The sequence below is a fragment of the Ooceraea biroi genome, chromosome 9 (assembly GCF_003672135.1).
Source record: "Ooceraea biroi isolate clonal line C1 chromosome 9, Obir_v5.4, whole genome shotgun sequence".
NCBI classification, from domain to species: Eukaryota; Metazoa; Arthropoda; class Insecta; order Hymenoptera; family Formicidae; genus Ooceraea; species Ooceraea biroi.
Window position 1 is genome coordinate 7,366,928 of NC_039514.1, and position 13,748 is coordinate 7,380,675.

Sequence of the window (13,748 nt, forward strand, 5' to 3'; positions counted from 1 at the left end):
TTGCAAGACGGAAATATGCGACTCGAAATATTAGGTACAAAAAAGTAAATCCACGCCTGTTAAGTAGAATAATTATATAATAATTTATTAAGAAATCTTGTTGTTTTTTATGGATTACAGAAATGTTTAAGGCATCTTATTTGCCCTTGAAAAAAATTACACATCTATATAAGTAATTGCACATTAGTAGTGTATACTTTACAACCTTAACTAACGCGAGATATCGAACTGATAAGGGAGCGCGCGTTGGCCTCCTTTAAATCAACAAATTAATCAAATAATATTTTATTTGACGAATGACATGGCGTTATCGTACGATATATCGATATATCGGCTCGCTAATTTATTTTCCCCGTGTACTACATAGCTGCAAGCTCTAACGTTACATTCTAAGACGATTCGGCAATGTTGGCAGTGCTAGCGGACCGCTTCGTGAAAGCTCAGAGGACGAGAGCATCGTAGAGCACCCAGGAGCACCAAGTAAGACTCCGCACCGGGTTTCCCACAATTCTTCCCATCCATCTCTTTCACCAATGAGTGCCCTCGGTACTTTAATCTCGCTACTTTTACACTTCTCTCTACTTTATTCGTTTAACGTTAATCCCTACCACTCTCGCAACGCGTTTCCCAAAGTCTGGAATACTTATATTCTGAAAAGAGAGTTACCATGGAGATTCTAGGCTCCGTCCACCGTCGGCAACGACGAATCTACGTACTGTTAGTACCTTACATGAATGTCTGATCGTGCTGTTCGTGAATCATCGTTGCTCGTCGGGACTGGACCAGCCCGGGCTGCCTACTGTACAATTCTCTGACCAGGCTGTCCTTCTCCTGCTCGAGCAGGGCTATCCGTTGATTCTTCTTGCTAACTTCCTGTAATTCAGAATTAAGGTAGGTAATTATGTACTTAAACGGACCAACCTCCGATGACCTTGACCTTGACATATGTTGTCAAGGTCACCCTCCTGAGTGACCTTGAAGAGGTTTAGCCGTCGCTCGTTGTTTCTTAAAAAGTTATTAACAAAAGAAGTTTAATAATTTTGCACGAATTTTCAGCTGTCCACGCGAAGCAAGGACTTGAGTTTGACACATATTACAAAGGTCACCTTCCTGAATAACCCGCACTAGGTTTCACCCTTCGCTCGTTGTTTGTTAAAAAGTTATTAACAAAAATGTTTAATGAATAAAGCATAATTTTACGATACCATATACGTTTACGAAAGAGTATATTTCATGGAATTTTAGCTTTAAATCAGAAATAGGTTTGGGTTAGGTTATATTTTCCGAAACTGGAACCCCGGACACATACATACGCTCGTTTTCAGCCCGCTTCGTGGGAGGGCGGGGGGAAGAGGCTTTGCCCCTCCCCCCACCGGAATCCGTGGCGTGTACCAGGTGATCAAAATCTGCACGGTGAAATCTGTTACACTGGTCCCGGCGGGGGGGAGGGGCAAAGCCCCTCCCCTCCGCCCTCCCGCGAAGCGGGCTGAAAACGAGCGTTGGTCCGGGGCTCCAGTTTCGGAAAATATAACCTAACCAGGTTAGGTTAGGTTAGGTTAGGTTAGGTTAGGTTAAGTTAAAGCAGAGAATACTTTGTATTTAACTGTTTGTGCTTTTGGTTAAAGCGAAGAATACTTTGTACTTATATTAAAAGAAACTATTCTATATATTAACAATTCACTGCTTTAAATGACTTTCCTTTCTTCGTTCATATACATATTCGTCGTTTATATCTTTCAATATTCAATATTTCTTCAAAATAACTACTATATTTTCGAAATTTCTTTTGTTAATAACTTTTTCATAAACAACGATCGACGACTAAAACCTAGTGCGGGTTATTCGGGAAGGTAACCTTTGTAATATATGTCAGTATCATGTTCTTGCTTCACGTGGACAGCTAAAAATTCGTGCGAAATCATTAAACTTTCTTTGTTTATAACTTTTTAACAAACAACGAGCGACGGCTAAAACTTCTTCAAGGTCACTCAGGAGGGGTGACCTTGACAACATATGTCAAGGTCAAGGTCATCGCGGCTGGGTCCGTTAAAGTACATAATTACCATTAAGGTAATTGCTCGAATAAAACATCATCGTTTTTACACTCTTTACCTCGGTCAATCTGTGATTCTGCTGTCTGAGCCTCGACAGCGTGTCCTGCTGCAGCTGAACCGACGTCGGCGCGCTCAGGAAAGCGAGATTCATGTGCAGGGGCAGCCCCCCGCGTTCCCAGCTGCTTATCAGGGCGGCCAGATGCCGATTCACCTCGAGGACTCGCGCGCGCTGCAGCTCCAAGCGTTCCTGCTGCGCCTCCGTCCATTGCTCCTACGAAAGGTAAAGCCAGGAATGCGCACGCTGCACCGATGGATCCTTTGTAAGGTGAGAGAATCGTTTCCTACCACGTGAGAACCCATTCGTCCAAGGTGCTTGATCTTCTCCTGCGTGGCGGAGACCTGCTTCATGTACCACTCCCTAGCCTTATCGACTGCGGCCAGACCTTGGAGCAGCACGTCCTTCTCCTGCTCGATCTGCTTCATTCTCTTCATCTGAAAACGGCAGGGAAAGGTTTCCCTCGGGAGTCTCGGAGGCACAGGCTTCCCAACTATCACTTACACATCAGCCGACGAGATAACAGAAGTTATCAAGGCTTCTATTATTTTTTTTATAGATACATAGGTGTGTTAATCAACGATACTCGTGCATACCCAGAACCAATCACCAAGTATTAGTTGGGAGTCCTAGAGGAGAACGTCTTTACCATATTGTAATCAATACCATTCTGCAACGTGTGTCGCCTGGGCTCTCTGCGTCGGCTCGACGGCTTCTTGGCCTGCAGGCCGAGCTGATTGCTCTGCATATCAACTGCCTTGCCGTCGCCGAGCACCCTGGCCGGCCTCAGCAGCATTCTGGCGTCCGGCCTGTAATTCACCGGCTGCAGCTGACGCTTCTCCTTCTCGTCGCTCATCATCAGGCCCATCTGCCAGTTCTGCAGCGCCGTTCTGATCTCGGACTTGTCAAAGTTACGCTCCCCGCCCATCGTCCTGCCCTCGACCAGGGCGGCGCCGGTCCTCGGTGGCTTGGGCGGACCGTACACCTTGTTGATCTTCGGCTCGGCTACGTTCCTGGCATCCATCAGCTCCAGCTGCGCCGCCACGTCCTTCCGGCCAGCGGTATTCGCCAGCAGCTGCGGCATGCTGAGCGTGCGCTGCTGGGACATGGCGTTGTTCGGTCTGATCGCAGCGGTGTTCGGCGAGCTCCAGGCGAGCGCCTTGCTCTGCCCGTCAGGGATGAGGATCGGCGCGGACGGCGGCCGGCTCGGCTGGCCGCTCCCGCCGTCGTGCTTCCTCGGCTCGGCGTGCGTGTGTATCTGCAGCAGGCACAGCTTCAGCCCCGAGCAGAACCTGTCGAACGACAGCAGGCCGTTCGGCGGGGTGACCTTCTTCAGGTTGTCGAGCACGCCCTTCGGCAGGCACGCGTTCCCCTCGGCCTGCCAGCGGCACTCGATGTCCGTGTACTTGATGAAGCCACTGTTCTGGTCGTCCATTATGTCGAACAGCGTGCGCATCGCGGTGACGAAGTACTTCGGCAACCCGTCCGTCGTCGGTGCCTGCATCTGCGCCATGTCCGCCACTCCGAGCTCCACCCGAAAGGTCAGCTAACCCGAAAGGCTCTCGAGCGCGGAGTTACGCCCTACGTCTCGGCTGACGGCAGGCGCATCGTTGGCGTTCGAAGGTTTCGCTGACACTCGGCTGACCGTTCATCTCCCAGCGTTTTCTCCCTCGCTATTTATACTGTTCGCGTATCTTCAGCACCGATAAACCGTCACTGACTCTCGCGAACGCTCGAATCATCCAACAGGAGCATGATTTTCCTCCGGGTTCGTCGTCCCGTATCACTTTGTCACAACAAGCCACGAATTAACCTCTCGCGCGGTCATACGCCGCCATGAAACGCACGCGAATAGTCTGGACGCTGAGCGGGCGGATTGCTCCGAGTCTAGGGACAATCTGGTGAGTTTTTAAAAGCGCTTTTTTACTGGTTACTCTCCACGCTCCTCTATGTCGGAGCGCTTGACCTAAGGAGCATCTGATCGAGATTCTCGAATGAAATTGAATTCCGGGAAGTGAATGGACGGTAGGAATGATGAAAGAAACGGATCAAAAAGGTTTGTTGGAAGTTATACGATTTATTTGTTTCGTAGAATTTAAGAAGATTTAATCAGAGTTATTCTTATAGCAGAAATTTTATGAATGTCGGGGGAAAACAATTTATATGAAGCATACAGTAAATTCGAGTGACCACCCATACAGCACGAAAACATTTCAGAAATATTTCAGAAGTATTTTATCTGACAGATGAAAGCATCTCGTAAACATTGCAAAATGTTTCTGCAACAGTTATGAGACAACTCCGGAATAGCAAAATGTCCGCGACACTTGCATTCAAAACCTTGTAGAAAGGTTGCTGAAAGGTATAGATCAATCTGCAACCTTTCTGAAGTATTGCCGAAAGATTATTAAAATAGCTGAAATCTTTTTGATATATTACTAAAGGTTAATTGAAATAATTTTGAAACTTTCCTATGATGTTGCACACAAATTACAAAGCTCTTATTAAAATAAATTGAAAATACTTCAGAAATTATATTTAAATTTATTATACGAGTATTCAGAAGATTGCAAATACTAAAAAGTTATAATAAAAATTATATGTAAAATGTATTTATTATTTTTATTGTACGTTTTTATTTAATATTTGCAATCTAATTAATATAATAAATATGATTTCTGAAATATGCTTAATGAAAAAAATACATAATATATATAAGATGTATATAGATATGCATATATATCTATATATATCAGATATATCCCAGACAGCACAAGGATGTCCTAAGGACATCCGAAGAACATCCAGGACGTACATGTGTGATATCCTGAGGATATCCCATTTTAATTCTCGGATCTTCTCTGGATGTCCCGAGGAAGAGGAAATGATAGCCGTATATGATCCTCTGGAATATCGAGGGAAATCCTATGAAATATCCTAAGGATTTCTATAGGATATGTTTGGGATATTATTCATACGTTTCAAAAACGAAACCCATACAGCACAAAAGCTCCAGGGGACGTCGCAGGGACGTCCACAGGATATATGTCCTAATTGATTTCTGTGCTGTATGGGTATTTATCAATTCTATTATCAGTGCCTCAAAGATAGACAGAGTTAAGTCACATTTTTGTAAAAAATAGATTTTTATATTTTATGAATTACTCTCTAAATTTCGTGTAGTGGAATCTCACTCTTTTGGAATGAGATATCACTTCAAGCAATAATGATTTCGAAAGAAAAGAAGAAGAAAAGAGTACTGGATCGGTTTTCCGGATGGTTATTTATAAGGTGATAACGCAAATGTTTCTTGCGAGAACGTCACGCCTGGCCTGGCCATCTATCGGTCGCTTGGTGAATTAGAGGCGGGAATCTCAGGATATCCTGGATGTGTTTAGGATAATTTTAGGACGTTATAAGCTATCTGATATAATATAGACAGCTTATAACGTCCTAAAATTATCCTAAACACATCCAGGATATCCTGAGATTCCCGCCTCTAATTCACCAAGCGACCGATAGATGGCCAGGCCAGGCGTGACGTTCTCGCAAGAAACATTTGCGTTATCACCTTATAAATAACCATCCGGAAAACCGATCCAGTACTCTTTTTTTCTTCTTTATTAAAATATAAATATCCCATAAATATCCACTGGATAACCACAGGATGTTTGTAAAATATATGGCCTATCTGATATAATATAGACAGGCCATATATTTTACAAACATCCTGTGGTTATCCAGTGTATATTTATGGGATATTTATATTTTATTACAATATTCAAAATTTCTAATTATGTTAAATATTCTACATAATTGAAAATAATTATAAATGCATACTAAATTTTCATAAAACAAATTTAGAATCATATCTTAAAACATCCTCGAAATATCCTGAATCGTCCTGGACATATTCAGGATGATCCTGAGGACATTTTGTGCTGTCTGGGATAGATATACACATACATAGCTAAACCAAGTATTCACCAAGTTTCCCTTTAAAAAGCGTGAATTGTTGGCACATTGACAAAGAGCCATTCTTATATTATATATTTTCCTTTTTCTTCCTCCAAATAGTTGATTAAAAGGAAAGAATTATATAGATATATAATTCTCTGTTCAACCAACACTTATATTTGAAAGAAAAAAAGGATACATGAAGATAATGCATTTTTTTGTCCATTGGTTAGCTTCACTAAAAATCGAATACTTGGTCTAGGTATATATATATATATAATTTTACTTTTTACAATATTCACATTTTTTCAAATTTATTGCATGTGGTAAGTTTTAGAAACATTTCTGTTGCAACATTTCATATGACATATTGCGGAATATTTTCAGAAATGTTGCATATGAAATGTGAAATCTTGAAATGATTTTAAAACCTTCCTGAAAGCTTTCTGTATTAATCGGTGCTGTATGGGCAACGAGATCGGATTCTTGTTACAGCTACATTTATTCTTGATTCAATAACGATACATCGAGTAGCATTCTAGTTAACATTCTGCTTGTACATACGATAGAGCGAAAGCCGAAGTAGCACGCTAAACATTATCTAACATAATTATCCAGATCGAATCAAATCATTTTTTGCTCGTCGAGAGAGAGAGAAAGATAGAACGATGTTTACGATACTCGATATCGTTGCGTATATTTTCTTTCAACGCTTGATGTTTTAAATCAATTCAATATCTCTCACACGCCTGTGTCAGCTAATAATTATTATCGATATTTTTACATGTATTAACAGTGAAAGGAATGAAGGAAAAATGATAAATCGATCTACATCGTCTACTCGACATTGAGAGACGACGCGCTACCTTTGCACAGGAGACACGTTCAATTAACCCGGAAACGCTTACCCCATTTTTTTATATGGGGTGATTTTTACACCTCAATTAAAAGTCATTGCTATTAATTACGTATTGCATATTCTTGATTGTTTCATAATTTATTTTAGAATTTATATAATTTATTTTATAATTTATATTTTATTATTTTATAATTTATTGGTTTTCCCAAAAATGTATTTTTCTTTTTTAATAAGGAGAAACCAAAAAATCTCGATCGATAAAGAAGATTACTGTAACTTCACCTTTTCGACACTGGGGTGAGAGAATCACCCCGGGTGAGCGTTTCCGGGTTAAAAAGACAATCTTTCGTCAAACGGGGCGGGGTGGAATCCGCTTCTGATCCGCCTCATGTCGATTTTGGAGGTTCCGCAATGAACCATGCTTAATCTCCCATAACGACTGCGTCTTTATCGTCATTGAGCGATTGCTGATCCTCTTGAGGATGCACCTCTTCGGCATTGGGACTGTCGTCCTGCTGGTCGCTGTCTGAGGACGAGCTGTCCTGCGGCATCTCGATGCCCTGCGTCAGCAGGCTCGTTATCCTCTCAACGTCGACGGTATCATCCTGCTCGTGGATCTTCCGGAGAGCGTTTGATACTATGCAGAGATCGCCTCGCAGCTCGCTCACTACGGCGGTAATTTTCTGAGCGTCTGTCAGCACCTCCACCGACTGGGTATACGGATTGTAACGTATTCCGAACGGACGTTGAATCTGATTAGCGAATGCTCTGGGAAAAATGAGGATAATAAGATAATAATAGTAATGGAGTAAATAATATAATGGAATAATAAGTAAAATATTATAACAACGAAAGTAAGAAAGAGGAAGATATAAATTTAATTTGTTAACAGGCAATGTTACATTTTTGAGAGATACACATCTTCTATGATATAAAATTATTAAATGATATAAGAATAAAAATATATATCTATATATATATAGATATATATATACAGGGTGGCCCATTTTAATTTATACAGTCGATTTTTTAAAAAACTAAAAGAGATACGAAAAAATGTTTCAGACAGACATGTCACGATTTCGAGGGGGACATAAGATGATACCATTGGTTTGACCTTGAATAGTCATTTGAAGGTCACGCGAAGATCACCTTCAATTTCTTAAACTGAAACCCCAACTTTTTATTGCAGATTCTTATTCTCCATCGAAAAGTAAGTAACTTTTGTCTGAAACATTTTTCCGAAAAATGTCATCTTATGTCCTTAAAATGATCTTCAAGATGAGTTTTGAGGACATTTTAAGGACATAAAATGACATTTTTCGGAAAAATGTTTCAGACAAAAGTTACTTACTTTTCGATGGAGAATAAGAATCTGCAATAAAAAGTTGGGGTTTCAATTTAAGAAATTGAAGGTGATCTTCGCGTGACCTTCAAACGACTATTCAAGGTCAAACCAATGGTATCATCTTATGTCCCCCTCGAAATCGTGACATGTCTGTCTGAAACATTTTTTCGTATCTCTTTTAGTTTTAAAAAAAATCGATTGTATAAATTAAAATGGGCCACCCTGTATATAATATTATATGAGAGAGAGATTTTTAAAATAAGACCAATTTTACAACGATTTTTGTGATGTAATTGGCTTTTAATGAATTAATTGGAATTGACGATAATTACCTCATCTTCTCCTTCGCTTCATCTATACTGTCAGTGTAGTAGTACGCGTTTTGGAACGCGGTGATGATGCACTCCTGCTTGCAAGTGACGTCCGGTTCGAATCGCATGGTTTTCTCGGGCGCGGACACCGCGTGTTTCAACTCCGCCACCGACGACAGCAAGCCGGCCCCGTAAACGCGAAACATACCGTCCTGCTTGCACAATCCGAATTCCACCGTAAAAAAGTACAGCTGGAAGTGAAAAGGAGAAATCGCAAAGATATAACTTTTCCATTTTTATCCGTTTTTCTTATCATTTTACGTTGTAATAAAATGACGAAATATTAAATTAACAGAATGGCAGCACTATTAACTTACGAATAATATAATACGAGAGATAACTTTCGCTATCTAATTTTTACAATAATTTGATGTTTTGAATAACGCTGCAATAAAGTTATAAATAAATAAAATTAATTTGATATAAATTTACGGTGGCCAGTTTGTCAATGTCCTCGTCCGACGCGCCGAGGGAAGCCAGACCAAGTTCTTGGGAGAATTGCGCGAAACTCGGGTTGGCAAGCAGCGGCATATGGCCCAGCAGCTCGTGACAGCAATCCCTAAAATAAAATAACAACTTGTTATCAACAAAGAAACTTTTTGTTTTATTACTAGTACACGTTCCGTAATTTTAACGTTATTTTTTAGCGCTTTTAAAAAGGATGCTGCGTCAAAACTCACGGTTCTGGCGTGTAAAATGGATCGGACGAGTGTCGGATGTATTGGGTGCAGTGGAACACTCGAAAGGCGAGCCCGGAGAGAAAATCTCGCGGCGTGAGGTAACCCGCGACCGGACGCAGTTGAAATCCCGTTGTTCCTGCGGATATTGAGGATCTCGCTTAACACACGTCGCTCACGTGAGAGAACAGGGTAATTATACAAGATAATTACATGTGTCTTGTATCAAAAAATATAGATTATATTATTTAAATGATCATTATAGTTTGCTACTCACGCTTTAGGAAAACGTTTATGTCCTGCAATTGCGGTATATTGTCTTCTCTGAAATAAATTTTCATCAAAATTAATTTTATTAATAATAAAATTAATAATAAATTTAATAAAATAAAGTTTGATGAAAATTAATTTTTACACGATACCTGTATCCGCAATACTTGACCAATCTCGGCCAGTTCTCCAAGTACTCCTTACACGCGAATTTTTGATAAAGTTGGTGAAGCTCGCGAAAAACGGTTCCCCTAAATCGAAAATTGCAAGAGAATACATATAATTTAAATGTTCACTTTAATAATATTTTAAATTATTTTTATATATGTCACGTTTCTATTTGCGATCTCTCTTGAATACTCGTTAAGTGTCGTTAAACGACAAACCGTTGTCGAGCCATACAAATATTTAGCTCTTGCCAAAAAGCTCTCGTCCTGATTAAGCCCGTTGAAGCTGCGTCGTTGCATTCGAGTTGGAGAGATTGTATTAGCCAAGAGTCGCTCTGGGATCTCTTCTCGCGTCGAAGATAAATCAAATTGACGCAATTAAGGGTGCATTCAGCGTGTGCCAATCTTACTTCGATTTGTGCGCTACAAAGAGCTGCTCGGGGCGAGGAAGATAGAGAGAGAGAGAGAGAGATGTGTGTGTACATATATGTATATATATATTTTCCAGTTTCGGATTGGTGAGAGGTGAGAATCCGCTTCGGATAGGCCAGGAAGCATACCTTCCTGTATATATAACTTAAGTATCAGAAACGATCTCTCCCATCGATTGCCTTCGTGTGCGCGAAAGCACGTTCGTAGTTTTCTTCGTAATTTAACGAGAATAAAAGTCGCGGCACGAACAGAACGATGACAATTAATTCACGGTAATACCAGTGTCGTCTCTCAGCCGTGTAAAACGATTATTGCGCAGAATACATTTTTTTATTGGAATGTTGCGAATTTTAATTTTGCCAGTATTTAACAAGTTATTAAATGATCATAGTAAATGATCCTACGATGCAATCTGGTGCAAGGAAACGTACCAGGTACTGATCTCCTCCGGCGTGTACTGCACCCTCGGTATCGGTTGTCCACTAAAATGCCGCGTTGTTTGTAGTGAGAAAAAATATTCTTTAACTCATTATCTCATTCACTAAATTATTATCTTACTTACTATCTGTAACTGTTGGCGATCTCGGCGAATTTCTCACGACGTTTGCGGTACACGGGATCTTTGAAGCCCTACAATGAATCAACAATCGCGACGATGTTATAAATGAGCGCGAGGGGAGGCGGCTGCAATAATAGTAGTACATATCGCATGCATCATGATTTAATCATGGAAACATACGGGATGATCCGCGTCCAATTCCGACCCGTACATGAGAACCTTCTGCGCCCTATCGAGATCCGATATCTTCCGCGGGAACCAGGGCATGTCCACCTCGCTGAAATCTATAAAATCGAGATTCTACCGTGTCCCGATTATCGCGCGCGATAAGGTATTCCATTAACGAGAGTCTCGGGAAGATCGAAATAGCAACGACGCGTGGAAACTCGCTACAAATTTCACATCGGACTTACAAATTCTACTCTTTCCCGGCGGGAGAGCGGCGCGCATTGCGGTAAGCCAGCTTGATCAATGTCTTCGGTATATCCGTGAATTAAATTCGACTATCAATCAATTTATAAAGTTGATTCAGAGTCTGTCAAAGATGTGAATACGGAAACGTAAACGTGACGTTAACAAATTATCAAATGATTATATTAAATGATTAGGTATTCAATTTTACAAATGGACAGTCTAAACTCTAAATATTCAACGCGAATCACTCAATTATTTAATAAGTATCGAACAAATTGGCGTGGTTTTTAGTTTATTTATTATTGCAGCGAGCAATTCTGTCAGGATTAAAGCGTGTTTCTGCCTGAAGCTGTTCATCGCGCCAAAGTTTTATCAAACGTATAGTTATATCGTGCACGGGCACTAATACCGGATTAACCGTGTTTCATCGTAATAAAAAATTTATTCTACCGACATTCGTTGGATGTTTGGGAACTCACCGAAGCTGGCCGCGGCAGAGAGGGAAGGCGCGTGCGGTATAGTTCCGATTTGCTCGTAATGAGCGAGATTGATAGCCGCTACCTCACGGCTCAGCATCTTCATCAGTTGTTCCATCCGCTTTGAGTCGCATTCGACGTCCACGAGGATGTCGTACTCGGACCCGCGGCGCAGAGATTTCCGCGACTCGATGTGCACCACGTTTATACCCAAGTCCTTCGCGTGACGGGAAAAATATGTTTCTCTTCAGCATCTTTTTGCAAACATGCTCACGACGTCACCCGGTATTCGTTGGCGGTTTTTTTTTAAATAGTTGGTCTTTTAAATACGTTAACTAATTTATTGAGGAACTTAAGAAGGCATACCTGAAATACTTGAAGCGCTCGAGCCAATCCACCGACTTGATTCTTCAGGGAGAATATCACAGAATTCTTGTTATCATTGCCTTTATTATTCTCTTCCATGGGGATCTGAATGAACGAGAGAGCGCGTTCGTTTATTAAAACACTTATCCGGGATTTCTTCTTTTGCTACCGCAAGTCTTGTTTATTACTGTATACAATCGATCTTTTTAAACGCTTTTAGCTTCACTCTAACTGAAATTAAACTGCGATTAAATGCTCGATTAAGGAAATTATTAAAAGTAAATGATGCAAGTAAGTGAAAGACATTTATATTAAATTGACGCTAAGAATTTCTCATTAATTCGTTTGCTTTATAAAGTAGCAAATTTTCCAATTTAACGTTTGTGCAATAATCGAGATTAACTCCTCTCAAAGGCTAAACATCCATTTAAAGTTCGATAAGGTTTCGTGTATATGAGACGCATGTAGCTTTAAATTGAATCACCGAGCCGTCAGAAACGGGCAACAAACCAAATTTCTTCTCGCTCTATCATCCAAACTTTCTTCGGGTACGCGATGACGTACATCGTGGGGCTTGTGCAGCGGACTTCCCTCTTTGACGGCCCAGTTCTGGCCTCTCTTGTACAACCAGACCCCGAGGAGGCTCTTTCCCGATCCACTCATGATGACCTTCGGCGAACAGTCTAACGCGGGGGAAGAAGAAAACACCGGGTGAGATTCGTTCGTCAGATAATTTCCGTATCGGTGAAACGAATTTTTTTAGGGTGTCGCGCGACGTTCGCCAACCGATTGGCGACTCACTGTCTTTAAGGGCGCAAGCAACAGTGTGTCGGTACCATCCTTGACAGGGTTCTCTTAAGACCTCGGTCTCCCCCGTCCGCGCTCGTTCTCCTCAATGACGATCTCGCCATGATTGGGCGGCGCACGACGCCGCCGGCGATTCCCATTGGTCGGGTGAAACTTTTCATGGGGTTGAAGACGAGCGTTCGGTTCACCCAGTTTAACGGTGGTGCAAGCGCTGCCGGTCCCGGAATATATTCCTCGCGGGTGACGTCACTGGAGCTCCTCGCGGGGGAGGATAACGCGAGGGAGGGACCGAACACTAACGAATAGCGCGTGCAAAATCGCGAGGGCTCCGATAAACGAGAGGCGTGAGCGTCCGTTGCTTCTTTATTTCAGAGTCGATTTTTATCTGAGAGATGAAACGGTGTTTCTTCCTCTCCGTTTGAAAAGAGAAAGAAAAGAGAATATTAAAAAATAAATAGACCGTCACGATCTTCTGTGCATCGATTTTGTGCTAATCACGATATTTAAATTATTTGCATATTTTATGTGCATTCAATTTTCGTTGTGATAGATTTACTATGTAAAATCGTAATGGTTCGCGAAGCTATTTCAAATGTTGCGCAATTATCACTACATTCATGATGAACGTCTCAGATTACAGACTGATACGCAAAATTGTTGCATACCCGATTGCACGTAATTTTTTTATTTTCCAATTATCTTTATATTGTGACGCAATGTTGTGATCGCAAGTATCAAATGTCGAGTCAGCACGAGGGGGTGATTTCCTATTCGGGGAGAAGAGTGCCCGATCTTCCGTTCTCCGTTGCGTCCTGTGGAACAAAGACACCGTTTAATAAAAGCTCGAACGCCCTCGAGAGGAGTCCTCGCGCTCCCACGGGCAAAGCAGATGCAGCACATTACCAGTGTCCATCACTTACCACTATCACTATCACT

At 41.4% G+C, this 13,748-nt stretch overlaps 2 protein-coding genes across 6 annotated transcripts; both read right to left on the bottom strand.

The window, feature by feature from the left end:
* Positions 1-59: 59 nt before the first annotated feature.
* Positions 60-3,956, bottom strand: LOC105279027 (suppressor APC domain-containing protein 2). 3 transcript variants are annotated; one of them, XM_011338559.3, is made up of 5 exons: positions 2,759-3,956; positions 2,400-2,546; positions 2,113-2,325; positions 717-873; positions 60-650 (listed from the first exon to the last, which is right to left on the bottom strand). In XM_011338559.3, exons 1-4 carry the CDS (start codon positions 3,620-3,622, stop codon positions 727-729), a joined length of 1,371 nt encoding a protein of 456 aa, XP_011336861.1. In that variant the 5' UTR covers positions 3,623-3,956; the 3' UTR covers positions 60-650; positions 717-726. The 3 variants fall into 3 exon arrangements, with proteins under 3 accessions (XP_011336861.1, XP_011336860.1, XP_011336859.1); XM_011338558.3 differs by having other exon boundaries at positions 726-873; positions 2,759-3,955; XM_011338557.3 differs by having other exon boundaries at positions 731-873; positions 2,759-3,953.
* A 2,593-nt stretch (positions 3,957-6,549) lies between these two features.
* LOC105279028 (tryptophan 5-hydroxylase 1) lies at positions 6,550-13,103 on the bottom strand. Of its 3 annotated transcripts, XM_026972532.1 has the most exons (13): positions 12,807-12,889; positions 12,570-12,688; positions 12,006-12,110; positions 11,643-11,856; positions 10,930-11,033; positions 10,753-10,820; positions 10,622-10,672; positions 9,744-9,842; positions 9,599-9,645; positions 9,325-9,460; positions 9,077-9,203; positions 8,606-8,835; positions 6,550-7,693 (listed from the first exon to the last, which is right to left on the bottom strand). In XM_026972532.1, exons 2-13 carry the CDS (start codon positions 12,666-12,668, stop codon positions 7,348-7,350), a joined length of 1,626 nt encoding a protein of 541 aa, XP_026828333.1. In that variant the 5' UTR covers positions 12,669-12,688; positions 12,807-12,889; the 3' UTR covers positions 6,550-7,347. The 3 variants fall into 3 exon arrangements, with proteins under 3 accessions (XP_026828333.1, XP_026828331.1, XP_026828332.1); XM_026972530.1 differs by having other exon boundaries at positions 12,516-13,103; XM_026972531.1 differs by having other exon boundaries at positions 12,570-13,101.
* Positions 13,104-13,748: the final 645 nt, after the last annotated feature.

Coding starts and splice junctions, on each gene's coding strand:
- LOC105279027 (XM_011338557.3), bottom strand. CDS start 3,622: ATGGCGCAGATGCAGGCACCGACGACGGACGGGTTGCCGAAGTACTTC. Junction 2,547..2,758: donor ATGGTATTGATTACAATATG/GTAAAGACGTTC, acceptor TGCCGTTTTCAG/ATGAAGAGAATGAAGCAGAT. Junction 2,326..2,399: donor GACGAATGGGTTCTCACGTG/GTAGGAAACGAT, acceptor TACCTTTCGTAG/GAGCAATGGACGGAGGCGCA.
- LOC105279028 (XM_026972530.1), bottom strand. CDS start 12,668: ATGAGTGGATCGGGAAAGAGCCTCCTCGGGGTCTGGTTGTACAAGAGA. Junction 10,673..10,752: donor ATCGCCAACAGTTACAGATA/GTAAGTAAGATA, acceptor GCGGCATTTTAG/TGGACAACCGATACCGAGGG. Junction 7,694..8,605: donor GAAGCGAAGGAGAAGATGAG/GTAATTATCGTC, acceptor CATTTTTCCCAG/AGCATTCGCTAATCAGATTC.